The sequence below is a fragment of the Megascapheus bottae genome, chromosome 10, assembly GCF_031878675.1.
Source record: "Megascapheus bottae isolate mThoBot1 chromosome 10, mThoBot2.hap1, whole genome shotgun sequence".
Classification (NCBI taxonomy): Eukaryota; Metazoa; Chordata; class Mammalia; order Rodentia; family Geomyidae; genus Megascapheus; species Megascapheus bottae.
In genome coordinates this window covers 29,679,025-29,701,863 of record NC_143518.1, presented here as the reverse complement: position 1 = coordinate 29,701,863, position 22,839 = coordinate 29,679,025, and the positions used below count along the sequence as shown (strand labels likewise).

Below are 22,839 nucleotides of genomic sequence, written 5' to 3'. Positions count from 1 at the left end.
AGGGGAAAACACTAGGTGATCTACAAACATTGCTTTTCTTCAGTAAATCACTAAGCACAAAAGTAAACTAAACCCCAAAGAGTATTCCTCCAAGGAGAGAAGACAATGTCATCTTCAAAAAATTCTAAAAGGTAGCCACACTAGAAGCAGGTAAGAAAATGGCAAAAATCTAAAATTCCTAAGTTATGTTGGATGAGCCTACAAGTTTAGAATAGCTCGGAGGCTCAATTAAGGTCCGAAGGACCAGAGACCTATACTTCATGCTCACAAGAGATCGGAGCAGGACAGAGGACTCCCAAATTCTGGTGAGTAATTCTAAGGTGGGAGATAGGTTTAAAAAAAATATTAAAGGATGCCAGTGACTTTCACCAATAATCTTAGCTACTCCAGAGACTACAATCTGAGGAGTAGAGATCAAAGCCAGTCAGGGCAGAAAAAACAAACAAAAATCTCCAATTAACCAGCAAAAAGCCAGAGGTACAGGTATAGTTGAGCACCAGGTTTGAGTTTACATTCCTACCCACAAAGTATAGGATTCCCTTGTTTCCCTACATCCTCATTATCATTTGTAATTGTATTTTTGTTGCTGGCAATTCACACTGGAGTGAAATGAAATGTCAGTGTTATCTGATTTGTATTAACTCATCTGTCAGGAAGACTATTATGTCATTTGCCGTGAAATGGATAGAACTTGAAAAATTTTTGTCAAATGAAGGAAGTCCAGCTCAAAAGAGACAAAATCTGCATATTTTCTTTCATACATGGAAGTTACATCTAAATTATAAACATAAATGAAAATATGTACAAGGTCATATGCAAATATACACAAACAACTCCATCAGAGTTGTCCAAAGATGTCTGATGCTGTAACTCCTATGAAGAACTAACCTACAAACTAACAAAATATCAGGAAGCTAAAACATTGTCAGCAGGAAAGGAAGGCAGAGAGTTGGAGAGGCAGATATATGGGGACAGGCAAATATATGGCATGCAGTGTACTTATGGAAAATGGAACCACCCGACTTGAATGAGCGGGACTGGAAGAGATGGGGAAAATGAAAGAAGTTGGCATTGATCAACAAGACACATTTTATTCCAACTGATACTTTAAGTTGAAACGCCTTTGTACTACTTAAAAGCAAAACAAAAAAGAAAGGGTAAGAAGCAACTTACAATAAGGAATCCTGATTCCAAGGGATTTTTTAAATTTTTTTTTAGTATTTAAATATGTCTCAGTGAAGTGTGAACTTCTCCATAAAATACTGCAGTATCTAAAAATACTGTGTTACAAATATGGCTAACTTATCTCAGAATCTACAGCTCAGTGCTTAAAGGAAAAATAGTTCTCAATAAAGACTACCTCATGAGCTCATGCAGACCTGTGAACCAAAAAAACCCTACACTATCATCAGTTTTATGGCAGTACCTAGACATGGCTTAACAATTGACAGAAGTCCTGAGTGTCATATATTCTAAGACAAAGTAAAATTCAAATAGCATGTTTATTCTTTCCCATAATTATTTTTCATTATAAGTATACAAAGTTACCAGGTTTAGCAGATAAAAAAAATTTTGTTTTCTCTGGATCTTTTTTCTTTAAGCATATATATTTCAAGAACTCTGTGATTAGTCATTCTTTCTCATCCTGTTTCCTACATTCAAGCCATTTCCCTGCCTTTTAGCATATCATGTAGAGAATAAAACTGTAGAAAATGTGGTGCCTCGTATCACAGCTCTCTACAATGACTTCAAAGGTTTCTCTGCACATAACTTTTGAGAAGACACATTCCTTCTTCAGACTTTCCTTTTCTTTCTTCTCTTTCCTTTTTTTCTTCCTATAGAGGTTTGATTAAATGGTAGCTACTATCTAGGTCTGTGTCTAAGATTTGTTTTAATAGCTATAGTTTCTTATGAAAAAAAATTCATAAAGTTGAAATGAATGCCTAAAATGAGAACATGAGATCTTTAAACAACCTTCATAACCTGGTTATTCTTATCATTTTGACCATTGCAACAAGCAGTCTCTCTCATTTTTAAGGAAAAAGCCTCAGTCCATTTCAAATAAGATTAAATTTGTGATGAACAATGCCCCCCCCCCAAATAATTCCTGTGCACTTTTCTCAGGTACTTCTTAGGGTGTTGTAGAGAGAATCAAATTCAAAACAATGTACAATTTCTTACCCTTAAGGTAAATCCTAATCTGTACATTAATTTTGTCCAAATCATACATCTCACATATTTTCAGTCAGATTTACAGCAGTAGCCATATATATATATATATATATATATATATGTGTGTGTGTGTGTGTGTGTGTGTATAAGAAACGTGTATATTTATATAGTATTTATTACATTTACCCATGGCTTCTTAGATTGTGAGTACAACCAATCACAAGTGGATTTGTCACAGCACTGGTTCTCAACTTCTCGTTCTGGTTTGGAATGAAGCTCCAAACCAAGAGCCCAGGGTTTGTCAGCTCTGGGTTTACCTTCCTCCCAACTCTTCCAGGCCGGCCTTTGGGTAGAAACCCAGCGGTGGGCGGGGCGGGGCTGGGCCGGAGAGGGGCGGGGCCTGGCGCGGGGGATGTCGGGTAGGAAGCTGGGCGGGGCGCGCTGTGGTTGGCGGCGGCTGCTGGTGGGAGACGAGCTCCCCGGAAGCGCCCTGGACCCAGCAAGTGTCACTGGTGGCCGCCGAGGCAGGAGCCGGTAAGATCTCAGGCCAGCATGGACAAGCTAAAGAAGGTGCTGAGCGGACAGGACACCGAGGACCGGACCGGCCTGTCCGAGGTGAGTGCGCCCCCCGGACCTTGCGCGCGCGGGCGCCCAGTGCCGCGAGCTCGGGGGGACGGGGGACTGGGGACTAGGGGCCTGCCGGTGCGGGACTTCTAGGATTTCTTGGAAAGCAGCTTGGTGCCCTCTTCCGCCTGCTTAGCCAGGCTCGGGCGGGCCCGCCACAGGTGTGCAGCTTAGGGGCTATGCTCGGAGTGCTCGGTTCCTGGATCCTGTCCTGCCGGGCGCTCCTTCCGTGTTCCACCCGGGCCGGAAGGCCGGGAATAAAACTCGAATACAACTCCAGCAGTGCCCACAGCAAGACAGAGAGGCCCGGCCCAGCGGCCTGTTCTGTAGGGTTCCCAGCCGCCGGGCCGGGCCCTGGGTCCCTGCAGGGTTTGGAAGGCCGGTGTGACACGCCCACCCTAGCTTGAGCACTTCTCCCGGTTGTGAAACCCTCCTCTTGGGGCCTGGGACCTACCGGGTCCGAATCCACCTACACCCACCTGGCCTCTGTGGACCCCCAGCTCTCAAGACACTTCGTCCGCTTGTTTTTTTGTTTTTATTAGAAACAAGCCTGTTTTATGGCCTGCCAATTAAGGCTCTGAGTTCTTGAAGCACACAAGGATACCTTATGATTTGGGGTGCCATTAGTACTTTGGTCTTATTTTTCTCTCTGGAGTACAAAAATAGATTCCTTTTTTTCCCCCGTTGTAATTGCCAGCCTCAGTTAGTACATTTATAAAAAGGAGCGTGTTGAGCAAGGTTATATGGCCTCTTTCACATGGAAGCCTTGAGTTTGTCTCCAATCACTGTGACTCATGTTCTCGGCAGGCTGCTTGTATCTACCCTTGTGGTTGATTTTATTCTGAGTTTTATTTTGTTTGATATGATTATTGCCCCACTCCCCTCCCCCCAAGAAAAACTCAGAATGTACAATTTACCTTTTGAATCTTCCCATAGTATACTGTAGGAATTAATTATTAGAGGAGTGGAAGTTTCACTTATTTTGACAATTCTCAACATTCTTTTATGTTTTTTTTTAGTTTTTTAAATTTTTTATTGTATTTTTATGTTTTATGACTTCATTAATTGGTCAAAGCTCAGGACTAATTTAATGTTTTTGTTTTTCTCTATTTCTAGCCTTTGTTACGAATTCATAACTTGAACTTCAGATGTGACCTAAAGTCTGAGACTTGCTATTTAAAAAAATATTTTTATTTAGTTGTACAAAGGAATTGTCAGGCAGAAAAGAAGTTCATGAATAATGTGCATGTTGATTAATGTCACATTTTTATTATTCTCTCCCAGACCTCCCAATCCTTCCCTCAATTTCTTAGTTTTGTAGAATATTCATTGAATTTTATGACTGCATTGAGACTTAGTTTTTTCACACTGCTTGTCATCTAAAGCTCTGTATCTTGTAGACCACCAACAAATTGCTGGAGCAGTAGGGGTTGAAAAGGGCCACATTCTTCTAGAAGATGCTTGACAGTAAGATGATGCAAATGTTATACATTTAAAAAATCATGAAGCAGAGGGTAGACCCTCAAGAGTGAATGATTAAATATCATTGAAGACTAATTACATTGTTAAAACAAAACTGAGTTTGGTTACAAATAGTGAATTTCCTGTTTTGGCTAAAACAAAGGGCTTTGATATTTTCAACACTCAGGCACCTAGAACAACTATTTTGAAAGGAGTAGGGGCTTCTCTCTTGTTATAAAATATTGCTATCAGTTTCTTTTAGAGTGAGACTCCTGTTTGCATTGTTGTGGTGTTTCTGGAGTTTTGAACTTCTGGAGATATTTTGTGGGTGACAGGCTTTGTTTCAGGGATGTTTTAGCTTAGTTTTCACTTATTTAGGCAGTGCTTCCTTTGCAATATGGGTGCTACAGAAACCACATTTCTATTTTCCATGAATTTGAGGCTGGTAAAGCAGGAAGATTCTGTGGTAAAATTCCTGTCTTATGTGGCAGGGTGGATGAGGTGACCTTAAAAGTTTCTTCAATTTCAATGACATAATCTGTAAAAGGTTACTAAGAGATCTTTAATTTTTAAAAATTATTACTTTAATACCAACCATAAAAGTATGAGTAATTCTGTTCCTCCTCCTTCTTGTAGGTAGCTATAAAGTTTACGTGGCAGGGTCTAATCATCAACAGCCTCATGATGAGTTTTCTAATTGACCCCTTGTGTTCATAAACACATTAAAGTCTTACTGAAAGGATAGAATAGTTGTTCCCTGTGCAGGATTCTTATGATGAGGAAGTTTGAATGCTATCTGATCACAGGGCACAGCAGTGAGCACCATGCTTGTCTAGACTTCTTCTGGTAACTAATCATGTAACCCTAATAATTCTCAGCTTTACTTCTTGGCAGGAGCCTTCTTTCCCTCCACATCATGGAGTGAAATGGGCCTTTGTGCATGACTGCCAGGCAGACAGCTTTTGAATGCATTTCCTACCAAGTCTATCCAGGGGCTGTTTTAGCTAGTCTTGTGTTAAAAAAAAAAAAAATCTGTGCACTGGCCTAGCTTTCAATAACTAGGATTTAGAGAGTTCCTTTCATGAATTGGCCAAAAGGAATATTTTGCTTTCATTGAGTCCAGTTGGAAGAAGTGCAAAGTAGCTTCCACTTTCCCTGAGCAAGTGTAAAAAAACTTGTAGCTATACAAGTAATGGAAAATCACAGTAGTGAAATTATTCAGTTGCTTGCCTCCCACCAAAAAATGTAAACATTTAGGTAGCTTCAGCTTGTAGAATCAAAATGTCATGCTCCTTTCTGAAGGTAGAAAGCAGAAATGGTTTTGGCGGAACTGTTACTCCTTGCTAATGATTATTTTTAAAATCACGGTTGAATCTCACTGTCCCGTTGAGATGAGTTAGAACTATGTTGATTCAGATTTGACACTTAACTTTATGGTTTATCTTCTTGAAAAAACAACAGTAAAGGTAGTCTTTGTGAATATTCCTGTTGATGCCAAGTACAGTGCAGAAATCCAGTCTAGTACAAATTCAGTCCAGGCCTACTGCTACTTCTTTCTCCCTCTGTGGGGCTGCTTAATTCTCCTTTCCACCCTGGCAAGGAAGTTCTTTGGTTCTTGCAGGAGGAGGAAGAGTAATAGTAGGCTGGGAGTATGGCCTAGTGGTAGAGTTCTTGCCTACCATGCACAAAGACTTGGGTTTGATTCCTTGGTACCACATACATAGAAAAGCCAGAGGTGGTGCTGAGGCTCAAGTGGTAGAGCTCCAGCCTTGAGGAAGTCCAAGGACAGTGCTCAGGCCCTGAGCTCAAGCCCAGGACTGGGGAAAAAAAAAAAAAAAGTAATAGTTTTGCATTCTTATCTGTCCTTGGTGGGAAATTACATGGGTTAGTTAGACGCCGTCTGATTCCAATGTCCAGCTCAGGGTAGCTTGGAAACAGAATCCCCTGAACATTTTGGAATCAGAGAGACAGATTCTTCACAGAGGCCAGATGGCTCAGTTGTCACATTTTAACATGGGCTCCCTGGTGTGTGCCTTCCCTCACCTCCACTCATCTTTATTTTTGTGGTGCTGTTGATTGAACCCAGGACCTTGTATGTGCTAGGCAAGCAGACTACCATTGAGCTAGCTACATTCCCAGTCCATCTCATTCCTAACCATGTCTCCTGTGCAGGGTCCATCCAAGTCACAAGTTTCTGCATCTGTGCTGTTGAAGTACTGTAAGCTTAACTTCTGTGTCAGTAAGTGTGACTGACTAGATGGGAGGTGAAAATAACCTAATGATGACCTAAATCCATGTGCTTCAGTACCTGCCACACCTGCTGAACTTTTGGTCCTTCCCTTCAAGTTTCTGGCTTGACAGGTTGAAAACAGATCCCTGAGCTGGGGGCAGTTCATGCTAGTGACTCATGCAGTCTCTCTGCACAGTACCTTCCTCCATCAGAAGGGTGGAAATGTGGTCCTCAACTTCGACCACTTCATCTGGAGGAGACTGTGCTGTCCTGTATAAAGGGGACCCTGTGTAAACAGATACTGGGCCTGGCTGCCCCACCTGGCAGCTGCCTTTGTCCAACTGGGGTCAGCTGAGCCCTCTTGGATCAAGTCGATCCAAGCCTGCACCCTGATGCAGAGACCTGAGTGCCTTTATTAACTTGGAGAAAGAATCCTTTGAAACTGCCCATGGGTTTTCCTAAGTTTAGTAGAGAGTTTTCTGGAAATTTCAGCTTTCCCTGAACTTTGTTATAAGGAAGCATTAATCATGATGTTAGAGAACCCAGATAAACAGAGCAGTAATTAATTAACTAGGAACTATCTGGCCCTTGGCTGGTGAAAACATCTGCCTGAGAGCAAGTAGCAGGGACAAATCCTGGTAAGCACTACAACCTTCTCCCTCTAGAGTGCCAGAAATGCCACTGAGCTGCATCTCGGCTGGGTGACCAATGTACCCAGCTGGCTGAGTGCAGGGACCGTGCCTTCTTTCTCTGGTTCCATTTTTCCACTTTCCTCATTCTGCCTGGCTTGTGGAAAAGCTTTGGGCTGATTTGTTGCCTTGTTTCCTTGGTTGTGCTGGAGGCAGGAAGCCTCCACCTCTGGAGATGTCCAGCATCTTATATCACTTTTGGAGAGGAGCTGCAAGTTAGAACCTAACAGCTCTTGAGAATTGCTGAATGTGATGACTTCCTGTAGCTCTTAGCATGTTCTCTGCTTTCCCCAATGCAGCTTGACAACACTTCTAACTATAATTGTGTGCTTCCTTTGTTTGGGTTACATGTGTATAGGCATATATGTAATCACTGTTTTGAAATTTCAGGTTGTTGAGGCGTCTTCATTGAGCTGGGGGACCAGAATTAAGGGCTTCATTGCATGTTTTGCAGTAGGAATTCTCTTCTCTCTGCTGGTAAGATTTCTTTCTGTTTTCTGTCTTTTCTTGAAATCTCCTCTCCCTTTTGCTCACCTCTTCTCCCCTTTTGCCATTCCCTGAGATGGCAAGGGTAAGAGATGGGGAAGTGGGGAGGATGGCAGGCTCCTCAAGGATCCTTCACTGAACTGGTTGGTGACTGGTGGGAAGGGCTGTTGCGCTCTTATGCAAATATGCTATTTTCACTTCCAGGGTACCCTTCTGCTGTGGGTGCCTAGGAAAGGGCTCCTGCTCTTTGCAGTGTTCTACACCTTTGGCAACATCGCATCAATTGGGAGGTAACCATTTTTTAAAATCTAACGTTAGTCATGTGATGGGAAAATAGATATGGAGGCTCCAGTAGTTTTAAGATTTGGAGAGGAGAGGAGAGAGGTTGTTGGACTCACATTCATATCCTGTTATTTCAAAACATAGTTTATCTTGCAGGCAACTCTGGAAGAAAGTGAGAAATATATTATTGCTTTGAATTTTACCTATGACAGAACTGGCATTTGAGTGATCTTTCCAAGGTTCCCAACACAACTGTGCCCAGTAGTTAGAACTTTACCATGGTCAGAGACTAAGGGGTAAAAGGGCTCACCAGGCCTTGGCTGTATGTGAAACTAGTTATTTAACCTCAGACCTTTCCAGACCTTACTATCAGCTGCTGTGTCAGGGCATCTGATGGGGTAGGATACCCCACACCAGTGTTGACCACCCCAGTCCCACTTTTAATTGGCTGTCCTGGTGTGGCCTCTATAGAGTAGCCTGCTTGGTGTCCTTTCCTCCACCTTTACCCTTTCCCTGACTCTCTAATGGCTTTTCAGAGGAGGCTCCTAGGGGTCCAAGTTCCTCTTCCTCTCATGATTCTTCACCAAGGCTTGGGGTTAGCTTCTCTAACCTGGCTCCTTCTTGTTTGTCTGTGTGGTCATTAACTTTCATTATACTAGGTAAGCCTAGGTCACATAGTACTGGGCCCTGAGCTAAGGCTTCAAAGACATTAAGTACAAGGCTGGGAGCGTGGCCTAGTGGTAGCATGCTCGTCTAGCATGCACGAAGCCCTGGATTCGAGTCCCCAGAACAATATACAGAAAAAACCAGAAGTGGTACTATGGCTCAAGTGACAGAGTGCTAGCCTTGAGCAAAAAGTGTCCAAAGACAGTGCCTAAGCTCCGAGTTCAAGCCCCAGGACTGGCCAAAAAAAAAAAAAAAAAAGAAGATAGTAAGTACAATTTGATATCTGTTCCAGTAGTGCTCAGTGATCAGCCAGGCTGATGACGTAGCAGGATATGGAAAGTGAAGCTGGGGGGAGAATCAGGGAGGGCTTCTGAGAGAAGGTGGTATCTGAGCCTGGTTTTGGCTTCTTTGGCCCATATACTTTTCACCTGAACAATTGCAGTATGCCTCTGGCAGGTGACTTAGTCCCCTTTGTTGTCTCTCTTCAAGCCAGTTTCCACTGAGCTCTAGAGCCATTCATATGTAGCCCCTCAAGTGGCACCCAATCTCCTCTACTGATAGAATCCAAACTCTTCACATGCACATCAGCGGAGACCTGTGAGATTTGGTTTCACTCAGCAAAAATTTCTCCAAACATGCATTTCCTTGTAGTACTCAAGTACTGTAGATGGCTTGTAGTACTGCCACCTCTCTCCTTTACATAGTTTGGTGGATAATACCTGGCTCAAAGCCATCTCTAATGTGACACTTGCCTGGATTACCTCCTCTTCTATTTCTCCCATATACGCTGATACAACAATACAAGGAGCACACAGATTTGCTACAGTCTCCCGACAAGAGATGTAAACTTGTATCTTTCCCCCAGCAATGTGTTTGGCTGGAGGAGCAAAACAAGATGTTGAATGTATGACTCTGGTCACCTTCTTTAAGCTGAATTTATTCATGGGTATGCCAGTGATGCCCTTAGAGATGTCTTAGGTGCTGCTGAAGCTTTCTCAAATAGTCACTTTGGGCAGGTTTTGCTTTGGAAAGACTATATGGATTAAATGTGTGATCTAGACCCAGATTATCATTTGGGTAGTTCAAAAGAGCCCTTAGCAAATCTTTATGGGGCAAACTCTTCAGAGCACTGAGGTAGGAAATAAAAGAGTAATTTATTTTCCGTATACTATCAGGAAAATTGTGGCTTTACCTATAGTCACTTTATATATAGTCTCTTTGTATGTAAATGTAAAGAGACATATGTATGTGTAAAGAGATTATATGTATGTATATGCATGTATACATAGGTGTAAATATACACATACACATACACATACACACACTCCTGGTGATGGTACTGGCGTTTGAACTGGCTCTATGCTTGTTAGGCAGGTGTTCACCACTTGAGTTCTTCAGGTCAAGGTTACTGCCCTACCCTTGAGCTACAGTGCCACTTCCCTTTTTCTAGTGATTAATTGGAGGTAAGAATCTCAAGGCTTTGTAGTACCCAGGCTGGCTTTGAACCTTGATCCTCAGATCTTAGACTCTTGGGTAGCTAGGATTATAGGCGTGAGCTGCCGTGCCCAGCTCAATCTGCTATATTTTTATATATGCAGTATTTAATTTGTAGGACTAGTGTTGGCTACTGTTTCTTTCTTTCCTTTTGGTTACAGAGATCTACTCAGCACTTGAGTTGAGGAAGCAGCCTTGAATTCCTGGTTGTAGTTTCTTGGAACTTCAAAGGGAGGCTGACTTACTTTTTTTTGTTGTTTTTGTTGAATGCTGAGTAGCTAATGTCATCTTATGGTTGGCTTATATTAAATATTAGCTGTGAGGAGATAGTACTGTATTGATACCATGTGGGAGTGTCCTTGGGACTCAGGCCACATGATCTGGCCCTGGCCATGGCATTTGACTGTTAGGCCTGAGGGTCTGCTTCTCTTTAATTCCTCTACTCACTAACCGGTTTCTTTCAGTCTCACAGAAGGTGTACTAGGGGTGTCTTTCAGAATATAGTTGGGATGGATGCTGGCACTTTGAGCTACTAGCTATATGATCTTGCATACATAAATTAGTCTTTATTTTCATGTCTCTGGAATACATGTAATATTGATTTCAGAGTTGTTGAGGGGAATAATGCATATAGTATCTGCCAGTTAGCAGGCATACGAACACTAATGTGATCATCAATAAAATTATTCGCTGGAGATGGGTAAGAAAATGAAATGTTAAACTTTTTAACACAATCAACCTAAGCCTGTAGGGCATGGTATGGTATGGTATTTCCTTTCTAAAAAATACATGGTTGGTTGGTTTTATGGGCTGATTGTCAAGCCCTCCTCAGAGGGGTCATCTAGCTTAACGGTATGAATGTGCCAGCCTCACACACCCCTTTAGCCTAGCTCTGTCGTTTACTGGCTGGGTGCCCTTCAGTTCATAACCCTCTGGGCTTCACTTTTTCTCCTATCCATGGTAAGTATGATAATTGTTGCTACCCATAGATCCTTGAGAGCAATGCACAAAGCACACAAGCACAGTACTAGACACTAAGAGCTGTTCAGATGTTTGCAGCTATTTCTACTATTGTTACCATAGGAAACCTTAGGGAATTGGCTTGGTGTGCCACATATAATTCTGTTCTGAATGGCTTGTGTGTGTTTACCTCTTAGCACTGTCTTCCTCATGGGACCTTTGAAACAGCTGAAGCGCATGTTTGAGCCTACACGTCTCATTGCAACTATTCTGGTGCTGGTACGTTCTGTTTTTTTAGCTGAACTTGTCACCAGCAAATTTCTTTTCGTCCTTTCCTGGAATTGAACCTAGGACCTCACACATGGTAGGCAAGCACTATACCACTAAGCTATATTTTCAGCCATTTTTATTTAGAGACAGGGTCATGCTATTTACCAGGCCAGCCTTGACTTTGAGATCCTCCTGCCTCAGCCTCCTGAATGTCAGGATTATAGGCATGTTTCATCCTGACCAGCTGGGAGTTTTTATTTCCATTGACAGAGACTGCCTTTTTCACTTTGATTCACGTGGACATGTGACCCTCAAAATCATCCCATGTTGGTGACCCATGCCTGTTATTCTAGCTACTCAAGAGACTGAGATCTAGGACCACAGTTCAAAGCCACCAGAGGCAGGAAAATAGGTGAGACTAATCTCCAGTTAACCAGCAGAAATTTGGAAGTAGAGTTGTGGTACAGTGGTAGAACACTAGCCTTGAGTGATAAAGCTCAAGGACAGTGCCCAGGCCCTGAATTCAAGCCCCACGACTGGTACACATAAATCATTCCAGACACCTTTCTCTTGACCCCTGATCTCATATCCACACAGTGGAACAGATCACCATACTTCCCTTACTAGTTTCAATTATATACATCTCATTTGCTTAAACAGTTAAGTTCTCTAAGGCATGGCCATATTTGCTTATTTATTTTGTGTCCTTCAGCATACCAGGCACAGTGAAAGACACAAAATATTTAGGACTTTCTGATTAAATAGATACTGTTATGGAGATGAAGGGCAGGGACTGCTATTGCCCTGTAGGTAGATGACGTAGAGGATAAAGCTTTCTAAGAAGACTTGGCAGGGGGGTGGGAGGGAAGAAAAAGAACCTCGGAAAAGGCTCAGGTGACATATAAACAGATAACTGGCTAGCTGACTGTGAGATTGGCATCTCACGTTGACCTTTGTCCTCATCCATTCTCCTATTCCAAAGATGGGTATTTTACAGTAAACTACCCAGGTTTGTGTGCAGCTCTGTATGTTTGAATGAAAAGATGGATGGGTGAATGGCTAGGTCTGTCAGAAGAACACTTGTAAACAGAGAAGCATCTTTTCAGTCCTGTTGGTTGATCTGACTTCTTGACGATTTGAACACTCCTGCCAAACATGGACAGTTACATGGGTTAACTGCTTGAAATGAAGGATATAGGGGTTGCCATGTTAACCACAGAATCTGAACATTGCAGTCTAATAGGAATTTCTGGGAGTTTGTCAAGAATAATAAATCTTGATAGATTTTCTTCATTACTATTGTATTAATTAAATTTTCATTCTCTTCTAGGTGTGTTTTGTACTGACACTATGTTCTGCCTTTTCGTGGGTAAGTATAGACTGTTAAATCCTATAACTTTTTTTTGGTTCATGCCCATTGTCACATACTTTCTGTGACCATATCATCTTCTTTCAGGATAACAAGACACTTGCACTCATCTTCTGCATTTTGCAGTCTTTGTCCTTGACATGGTAAGTAACCTTTGCAGTAGTCTGTTCTACACAAACCTCTAACTCATGCCACAAAGGAGATAAAACCTATGTGCTGTGGGTATGAGGATTATGAACACACAGAAGCTCTGTCACTGAAGAATTCTCAGTTACTCAAGTGAAGTTGGGTTCCTGTACCACAGCTGACAGACTTGGCTGTCAGCCAATAGGTGGCATTAGTGGTCTTGAGTGGTCCCAGGAAGCTGTCAGATGGCTGCTAGGCCTTTTTGTTGAGCTCATGGGTGAATGGGAGATGTACAAATATTATTAAACCACTCATGTCCGGGAAGTGCAAGGATAGTGAAAGTATTATAAGAACTGGTAAAATGAGACTGTGAGTCAAACAGAGATTAACAGAAAAGGAATGCGGTAAGAAAAATAAGAATTGTTGCAGTTATGATGGAATGAATCATTGAATAGAAGGGCAGAGAGGGAACTTTCTGTAGGAATCGAGGAGCAGAGGCTAATGCAGTTAGGCTGTATGCAGTTGGATCAGCACATACATCAAAGGCCTGTTAGCTTTGGGATTCTAGCTGAAGAGTAGGAAAGTATAAATTACTGGCCAAACATAATGGAAAGGGTACTGGAGACAAAATTTTTTAAAAGCCATGAATAGAACTATGGTTGATCAGCTTACAAACCTGCACAATAATCCAAGAGAGAGGGAGGTAGGAAATGTGGCTTCTCAGACATTTCTGTGATACTTTCAGTATTTACCAAGAGGTGATACTTGTTTCATTTTTTTTTTTTTTAATTTTATTGTCAGGATGATGTATAGAGATTGCAGTTACAATTGTAAGGTGTAGTGAATACATTTCTGCTCAAACATTGTTATCCCTTCCCATGTTTTCCTCCCGTTTTCTCTCCCCTCACCCTCTCCCAAGTTGTATAGTTCATTTCTAACATATTGTCTTGTGAATATCACTTTACATTGGTTCACCCTTTGTCTCATCTTCTTGATTTTCCCCCTCCCCTCCCTAATTTACATAAACATATACAGTACAATAGGTATCAAAATCAGATACAGTAATAACAAAGGATAATGTTAGGCAGAACAGTTTCAGTATAGATGTGACTGATCTGTTTTGAAAAAAAAAATGTCACTAGACTTTAGAGAAAAGAGGATTGTGTACAGTTGAAAACTCCCAGGATCTGTGAATTCTTTTTTTTTTTTTGCCAGTCCTTGGCTTGAACTCAAGGCCTGAGCACTGTCCTTGGACTTTCTCAAGGCTAGCACTCTACCACTTGAGCCTCAGCACCACTTCCGGCTTTTTGCTATGTATGTGGAGTACCGAGGAATTGAACCCGGGTCTTCGTGCATGCTAGGCAAGCACTCTACCACTAGGCCAAAATCCTGGCCCCCGGATCTGTGAATTCTTATTTGGAGAAATATATATATTTTTTCCTAATGCCAGTTCTGGGGCTTGAACTCAGGGACTGGGCACTTTCCCTGAATTTTTTGTTCAAGACTAGCACTCTACTACTGAGCTATAGCTCTCTGCATCTGGCTTTGTGGTGGCTAAATGGAGTAAGAGTCTCATGGGCTTTCCTCCTAGGCTGGCCCCAAACCATCACCTTCATATCTCAGCCTCCTTAGTAACTAGGGTTACAGGCACAAGTTATTGGTGCCTAGCGGAAATATATTTTGAGCTGTAAGCTTAACTCTCATCCTTTACTTTAGTATTTTGACTTTGGAATACATATACTTTCAAAGTGCCTTTTAGAATTGGCACTTTAAAAGTGAATTACTTCCTATATGTGGAAAGCAAAAGGTATGAAGAAGCATGACAATCTAGTTTTTTTTTTTTTTTTAGCCAGTCCTGAACTTGAGCTCAGGGCCTGAGCACTGTCCTTGGACTTTCTCAAGGCTAGAGCTCTACCACTTGAGCCTCAGCACCACTTCCGGCTTTTTTCTATGTATGTGGTACTAAGGAATTGACCGTGGGTATTCATGCATGCTAGTCAAGCACTCTACCACTAGGCCAAACTCCTGGTCCCTTAAGTTGATATTTTTATTTAAATTGGTCACAGTCACATACAGTTTTTTTTTGTTGTTGTTGTTTGTTTTTTGCTTCTGGATTCTGAAGACAGTTTCAAAGGGTCAGTATTTTTATAGGACAGATGAATGATGATGTTCCCTTCAACACTGACACATTGCTTTTCTTAGTATGTTTGATTATCTTCTGCCTTGTTTGACACACAGAGCTGGGTGATTGAGAGTGTTGACTGTGGAGCGTCTTCCACACACCACCCTCAGCTTGCTGGGACTCACTAGGGCTTGTGTTCTTAGAGCCCTCTCATACATACTCACTCCATAGTGGAAATAGGATATAGATAATGGTTTCCTTTTTCTTTCTTAATTAGTAGAAAAGCAGAAAAATGTATTACAACTGAGTCAAAGATAAATTCTGTTGAAGGTTTATAAAATGTTAGAAGATAGCTGTTCTGTATTTCATTTGTAGTTATTTCAGAATAAAGCTTCTGGGCCATCTAGATACTTGAAATCCGCCTATTTTAGGTGCTTGGTGTTGGCTCCCTTGGTAAAAGCCAAACCCCAGTGAAGCTGAGGTCACTGGGGTTATTCTCACAGCGATGTGGCTGCAGCTTTGCATATGGTAAAATTGTACATACACACTTCTAGACTAGGGAGGACAGTGGGTCTGGATAAATAAGTTTAGGTGCTCTGAGAACTCAGGAACACTAGTGTGTAATCTGCACAACTCTTTATGTAGTTTTGACCTTTTGTTTGCTCTTCATTATAGGTATAGCCTATCCTTCATTCCATTTGCAAGGTAAGACTAATTCTGTATTTGGAAATTAATTTTTATTATTTATAGTTGGTGATATCTTTCTTTTTTTTTCTCCAGTCTTAGGGCTTGAGCTCAGGGCCTCAGCACTGTCCTTGGGCTTTCTCAAGGCTAGAGCTCTACCACTTAGGCCACAGCATCACTTCTGGATGTGGGGTGCCGAGGAATTGAACCCGGGTCTTAGTGCATGCTAGACAAGCACGCTATCACTAGGCCAAACTCCCAGCCCAGTTGGAGATATCTTTGCATAGGGCCTTTTAATTAAGAAACTTTTTATTTATTTATTTGTTTGTTTATTTTTGCCAGTTCTGGGGCTTGAACTCAGGGCCTAGGCACTGTCCTTGGGCTTTCTCAAGGCTTGAGCTTTACCACTTGAGGCACAATACCACTTCTGGCTTTTTCTATGTATGCGGTCCTGAGGAATGGGTCTTTGTGCATGCTAGGCAAGTACTCTACCACTAGGCCAAACTCCCAAACTCCCAGCCCTGAAAGTTTTACTTTTTTTTTTTTTGCCAGTCGTGGGGCTTGAACTCAGGGCTTGAGTACTGTCCTTGGACTTTTTATCCAGGCTAGAGCTCTACCACTTGAGTCAGAACACCACTTCCAGCTTTTTTCTGTGTATGTGGTACCGAGGAATTGAACCTGGTCTTCATGCATGCTAGGCAGGCACTCTACCACTAGGCCAAACTCCTGTCAAAATTTTTTGAGCTAGGTTGGGCAAAGCTTGATGATTAAGAAGTTAAGGTCACCTGTCCATTGAAGCTAATTATATGCCTTATAATAATGTGTTGCCATGTGTTGCTCCCTCCAGTGATATCATCTGTAGTGTAGAATACATATATGCATGGTATCACTCAATCTGTAGCTTTGAGGTTTTACCTACTTATTTTTTATTTTGGAGGTTTTAATGCTTTTGAGAGCTGGACTAATCTCATTTTAGGCTTGATTTCTTACAGCATCCTATGTGGGGGAACCTTGGGAAGGGAAAGTGAGCAGGAAGAGGTCTGGAACCTTGTAACTGCAGTGTGGTTTTGAGCAGCTTTTTTGAGGAGTGTTGGTCTGGCTTACAGTCTAAGCCCTTTCCCCTCAGGAACAGGCCACCATGGGACACTCTTGGAGGGTCTCTACCACTTACAGAAGCCTCGAGGGGATACTGCTACCATTCATCTTTTGTGTTTTTCCTTCTTAGGGATGCTGTGAAGAAGTGCTTTACCGTGTGTCTTGCATAGTACACCACCAGTATGCAAAACTTCGGAAGGCCCTGTGGATGGAAACTGGTTCACAGCTTTATAAATATCCTCTAAACCTCTGTCTTACAGATATGTGCCTTTTATCTTACAGCAGTGTATTGCTTGCAATTTGAACATTTGAAGGTTGTCTTTGGAAGCAACTCTCTGTTCCCAAACCCAAATGTCTGTAGCACACCATGTGACATGGGCTGTGTATGTCACGGAGTTGGAGTCTTCCTCCTTGGATGGTGTCCCATTGGAGTCTCGTAAATAAACACTTTGTGAAACAGTAGCACGTAAGCCTGGGGAGCTGAGTCCCAGGTTGTAGCAGGCAATTCCATGAACTCCATTAATATCAGCTAAGGGACAGAAGTTTGGTGTCATCAGGATCCTTCAGATTGTCCCTTATCATGGACATCACCACTGCCCACACAGCATGGATGTGCTTCTACCTTGGGGTCTGCAAACAGGATTCTCCCTTATCTGAGTCTGTGCTGAGCCTGGCACTGGAGTGAAGGAGAAAGCAAACACCTTTCAGTGATAGGTTGTTTCTTAATCCGGCTGTATACCCCCCTGCTGTTCTGAATCACGCCTGAGTAAAGAATGTCTTATTTTTTTTTTTAGCATTTCGTTCAGATTTTTTGCTTCTGGGTGCAACCTCACCCTGCCTGCCCATGTCTTACTTATGACCTTCTGGCTCTAGGTGGAGAGAAAAAAAAGCAGCGGTGGAAAACATGCTATTTCCTTTTGAATAAGACGGGAGGTAAAAGTCTTGCTATTACTTGATGTCGTTTTTTTCCTCATTATTTATGAGTGTTTGTTTTGAAACTGATTTTATTTTCTGTTCTCACCTGGAGTTGGGCCAGGGCAGAGTGGGAGGGGAGACAGATCCTGGCTGCAGGGCCATCAGGAAGTAGGCACGCCTGCCTGGTAGCCTTTAAGCCATCCAGCATTTGTACTCAGCTTGTGCTGGGGTCCCTGAGAGGACACAAGACCCTAGGCGGTCATGTCTCAGCCTGAGATATCTATAATCACATGCACAGTGATTTTGTGTCTGTGATCTTGCTGATTCTCTAAGAGCTTTGTGGCCATGCAGAATATGTCACCCCATTGTGCAGTCAAGGAAATTGAGGCTCAAATCCCTTTCTGCATTTACCCAGTGCTATAATAGCGCAGAGTTTGGCTGCTGATATGTAACATTACCACCTACTGTCTCATTGCTTGTTCACAGTGACTGCCAGGCAGAGGTATTGCCTTCCTTAGAGAAGGAAGGGGGGCCTCTTGGCATAAGGGCTTTTGCTTTACCTGCCTTAACTCCCAAAAACAGTGACTGGTTCACCCAGGCAGCTTTAAATTAGGACACGGCATCCTTTAAAGTGATCCTGTCTTCCAGGATTTTGGGTTGTTGCCTTGTTTTTGCTTCGGTGTTGGAAAGAAGAAATTCACTTCAAATCTGCTTAAATCCAACAGGGGAGACAGAATGGAGAATTAGGATGCAGTGTGGCTATTAGGGATCCGTTTCTTGCTCCCCAGCCTCCCCCACTTTCCCCTTTACTAACAAACTACCTGGTAGAGATCAGTGTTTTGGGGAAGGCAGGGAACTGTTCGATGACTCTACTGACGGGAATGCCACCCTTGTGGAGCCACTGACTGCAGTGCTTCCTTTCTTGGACCACTGGCTCTGGGAGTGCTCAGTTGGGAAGAGCAATGCCCTGCAGACCAGGGAGTTTGAAGTTCATTGGCCCTCTCTCTTTTGTCCAAGCTCAGATGGCTAATACTAGCTCACTGACTCCTGTCTCACTAGCCAAAAGCCTTCCTGTTCTATAGAACAAGCTCCCGGGGAGCTGGTGATTCTCCTGGTTCTTGGTGTGGCTGCTATTTAGTTCCCAGCTTCATGTGCCTTGTCTCTGGGAAAGGTGAAATACCATCTCCCATTTGTGTTTTCCCCTGGTAGCCATCTCGGTCTGGAGCAGGTATCCTTCCCCTAATATGCTGATTCTGAGCAGGTATTCTTTCCCTAGTTTGCTGATTCTGTAACTATTCTAACACTAGAATCAACATAATTTCCTAGACTCATCTAAAGTTGGGGAATGCCATCCTCCTTCCACTCTGCAGAAAGACCATGTATGATAAAGTCATGAAAAATATTCCAAATAAAATTACTTTGATTCTTACATCAGAGCAGATAGTGAACAAAGTGGGGAGGATTGGCTGGAAGGGATTCTGCTTCTGCAGGCCTGTGACATGTGGCAGCATACGGGATAAGACTTGGAGATGAGCTGGGAAATCAAAATGCACCCTGTAGCAGAGCATTCCTTTTGCTATGGAATGGCGCACACCAGGTATTATCTAAAATTTTGGGGGTACATTTAACATATATGTAGTAGTCTATAGATAGCATTTTTAAAGAACTGAATCGACTTTCAGCCAAAATTGAATGCAGAATCTTTGTCTACATAGCTATTGAAAAGTTAGCAAAAAAAAGCCCCAGAAAATTAACTTAGAAGTCTAATTGTTTAGAAATGTCTATTTAAAAGATTGGTTAGGAGGTGACTCTAAAGTACCTTCAAACTCCTAATTGTTCTGAGACCCTGTGTGGTTTTAGTCTAGTGAAGTTGTTTAGAAAGGTTTGTTTATTACTGGACCACTCAGGATTGGGCATCTGGTTCTGCTTTGGTTTGTTTCACTTTGGTTATTACCAGATGCAGGACATTACTCCTAAATATCTGAAACTGAGGCTCTAATGTCATATTACTAGTTTCTGTTGCAGGAAGGCAAATGGTGAGTAGCAGAGCTTATGTGTAAAGGTAAAAATCAATCTGTTCTAACAGGAGCTAATAACTAACACTAGACTTATAGAGTATACAAAATGATTTTCATATCTGGTGTGAGGTCAGGGAAAAATAAGTCTTAACAGGCAGGAGAAACTTTGCTATTTTAAATTGAAAGGCCTAGCTTGCCTAGCTTGCCTAGCATGCATGAAGCTCTGGGTTCGATTCCTTGGTACCACATACACAGAATAAGCCAGAAGTGGTGCTGTGGCTCCAGTGGTAGAGTACTAGCATTGAAAAAGCTCAAGGGCAGTGTTCAGGCCCTGAGTTCAAGCCCTAGGACTGGCAAAAACAAAAAACAACAACAAAAAATGAAAGGCCAGCGCTAGGTGCAGTGATGTGTGTTTGTAACTCCAACACTTGGGAGGCAGAGGCAAAGGGAATCCCAATTTTAGAGGCCAGCTTTGGTTACATAGTGAGATCCTGGTCTCAAAATGGATAACAAACAAAGGCCAGTTCATACCATAATAAACAATAGTGTAGGTATTCATAACAATTTACTACATTCAATGAACACCACACCACAACAGCAAGGCAGCCCATGGTTCCTGCTATCAGTGGGTGAGCTGCCCAGGTATAACACCTCCTGAGGCTTCCTTGAAGAATAAGTGAGACTATGTGGCTCTGTCTGTGGCACGTCTGCATGTACTGCAGCACAAAATGAGCCTGTTTCAAGTACAAATGGACTGGAGTTTAAATCTCAAAAAGATGCCTGTGGTGTTTGTTCAGTCTTGTTTGTGTTACGAGAAGGTTTCATTTTGCCTTTTCCAATGTGTTTGCTTGACTTAGTAATCTTGAATAAGGAAAGGAAAAGCTAATCCGAACTCTGCTCTTTCATTATTTTTGTAAATTTGGATTGTGAAGTTAGGGTGAGGATGGTGGGAACCCTACATTCCACCGTCAGCATCATTATGAAAAGAAGAAAGCTTGTGATGAATTTGCGTATCTCAATAATGTGCCTATTTGAATACAATGAGCTTTCAACACATTTTGTGAGAGTACGAGTCAATTTTTATAATTGTAAATAAGCATATAAATAATTTTGAATGCTACTGATTGCCTAACTGAATTTTTATATCCAGAAATTTATTCTTGGGTACTATATTTCCTACTTGAGAATCTGTTTCATATAATATATTTTGTTTTCTTTTTACTGATTTCATAGAGAAAGAACATTGTTGGACATTAAGCTGTCTCTTCCCTTCTATGCTTTCCCCCATTCTCCAATAAATGATAGAATTATGATCTTTAATAAATCCAGTGTGTTGTGTCTGATTCATATCTGGTTTTTCAGGATTCATTGAGCCAACTAAAGTATAAAAAAGGTAATGTCTTTAGAAAAACTATTTTTGTGTGGAGTATTTGTATAAAGAGATTACACTTTCATAAGTCAGGTTATGAGGACAATGCTTCTTGATCATTGTCACCCCTCCCTCATTTCCCCTCTCCCATCCCTACCCTCAAGTTATGTGTTTCAGTTTTTGCATAAAGTACATTGCATAAAGTACATTGAATACAGTGAGTGCATTTACTTTTACTCCCTCCAGAGCTACGTCTTTACTCTGAATTCTTATTCAACACATAAGAGATTGAATATTTTTTCCTTAAGTTGTTTAGACCTCTTTTTTTAATGAGTTGTAGTTAAAAACAAACAATTTTGAAAGATATAGAATTTCCTTAAGTATTTGCTTTGAAAACTATTCTTGCATAATCAGCTTTGTATAGTGTATAAGCTAAGCTGCCAAAATGCATAAAGTTAACCATAATTCCCTATTACAATATCTGAAAGGCTTACTTACATCCTCTCCTGCATTGCCAATAATGATTTTATAAGAAAAAACAAGATTGGTTGCATTTAAGATTAACTTAAATGAAAATAGTTAAGGATCTGACAGTATCTGAGACCAACTATAGCTCTGAAAGTCCCTCCCACTGCATGAAATTGTAGACAGAGAAAATTAAGTGACATCAAGAAATGCCTTGATTAGTTGCAGTTAGTATTTTCACTATATGGATATAGGTAGCCTGTGATTGGCTGAAGCTCTCAGTGGCTGTGATTGGTTGACTTGGTTGCTTGATTCTGAGAATATATTCTTAGGCTACAATTCGTTCACACTTTAGGGTTCAAATCATTATGTATAGAGTATGATTTGGGCTATATTTGTCAATATATCTCTTCTTCAGTCCTACATTTTTCCTTTTCCTTGACCAAGATAGCTAGGGTTTTATTTTCCTCTTTGGTGTAAAGAAACAGGTGTATACAAGACTAGTTCTGAGCAAAATGAGGAATGGAGAAGCGTTCCCTCCTCCCCCCACATCCCTGACCTTTTTTTTTGCTCAAGGCTAATGCTCTACTTCTTGAACCACAGCTCCAGGTTGGTTTTGTTTTGCGTGCGTGCGTGCGTGCGTGCGTGTGTGTGTGTGTGTGTGTGTGTGTAATTGGAGTTAGTCTCACATACTTCACTGACCTGGCTGGTTTTGAACTGTAATCCTCCCATCTTTGAGTAGCTAGGATTACAGCTTTAAGTCACTGGCACCAGTCTCAAATCCCCATTTTTTAAAGGCTGAGGGAATTCAAAGAGCTTCTTTTGGGATGCAAGGGTTTTACAGTAAGACAGTTGGCTGGAAGTCCCATCCCTGGGCTAGCTAGGTCTTTCTCTTGAGAGCATCGTTCTTACCTCTTCTTGAAAGCTGATTTGGGTCTCAGCCTCTTGGGACCAGTATGCACTGTGAGGAGACAAAAGGATCTGCAACAGATTTGCCTGGATTGTCAGCATGTTTGTGTCTTCCGAGGACATGGTAGATAGACTGTGGCTAACTGGGAAAGCCAGGATTTTTTTTTTATTGCCTTTATCATCCTGGAGGATCAGCCAAAATTAGTCCTGGTCATGGTTACAGATTATATTGGGGATTTAGGATGACATTGTTGTACACACCTAGAAACTTAAGTAGAGCAGAGGTCATGTTTGTGGGGTGTTTAAAATAATAGATATTTGAGTAAGGAGTATGTGGCAAGAGTAAGTTGCCAGTGGCTTGCAAAATCTAACTGTTTAGAAATGGCTGTAAGGGAGGGTGTCGAAAAGGCTCTTAGGACTTGGTGTTGGAACT

General features: G+C 41.8%; 1 protein-coding gene across 1 annotated transcript; it reads left to right on the top strand.

Moving 5' to 3' along the window:
• Nucleotides 1-2,628: 2,628 nt before the first annotated feature.
• Sft2d2 (SFT2 domain containing 2) lies at nt 2,629-19,863 on the top strand. Its single transcript, XM_090340507.1, has 8 exons — nt 2,629-2,787; nt 7,567-7,653; nt 7,867-7,952; nt 11,262-11,343; nt 12,665-12,703; nt 12,791-12,846; nt 15,627-15,656; nt 16,861-19,863. Exons 1-8 carry the CDS (start codon nt 2,725-2,727, stop codon nt 16,898-16,900), a joined length of 483 nt encoding a protein of 160 aa, XP_090196633.1. The 5' UTR covers nt 2,629-2,724; the 3' UTR covers nt 16,901-19,863.
• Nucleotides 19,864-22,839: the final 2,976 nt, after the last annotated feature.

Coding starts and splice junctions, on each gene's coding strand:
- Sft2d2 (XM_090340507.1), top strand. CDS start 2,725: ATGGACAAGCTAAAGAAGGTGCTGAGCGGACAGGACACCGAGGACCGG. Junction 2,788..7,566: donor ACCGGACCGGCCTGTCCGAG/GTGAGTGCGCCC, acceptor TTGAAATTTCAG/GTTGTTGAGGCGTCTTCATT. Junction 11,344..12,664: donor TTGCAACTATTCTGGTGCTG/GTACGTTCTGTT, acceptor ATTCTCTTCTAG/GTGTGTTTTGTACTGACACT.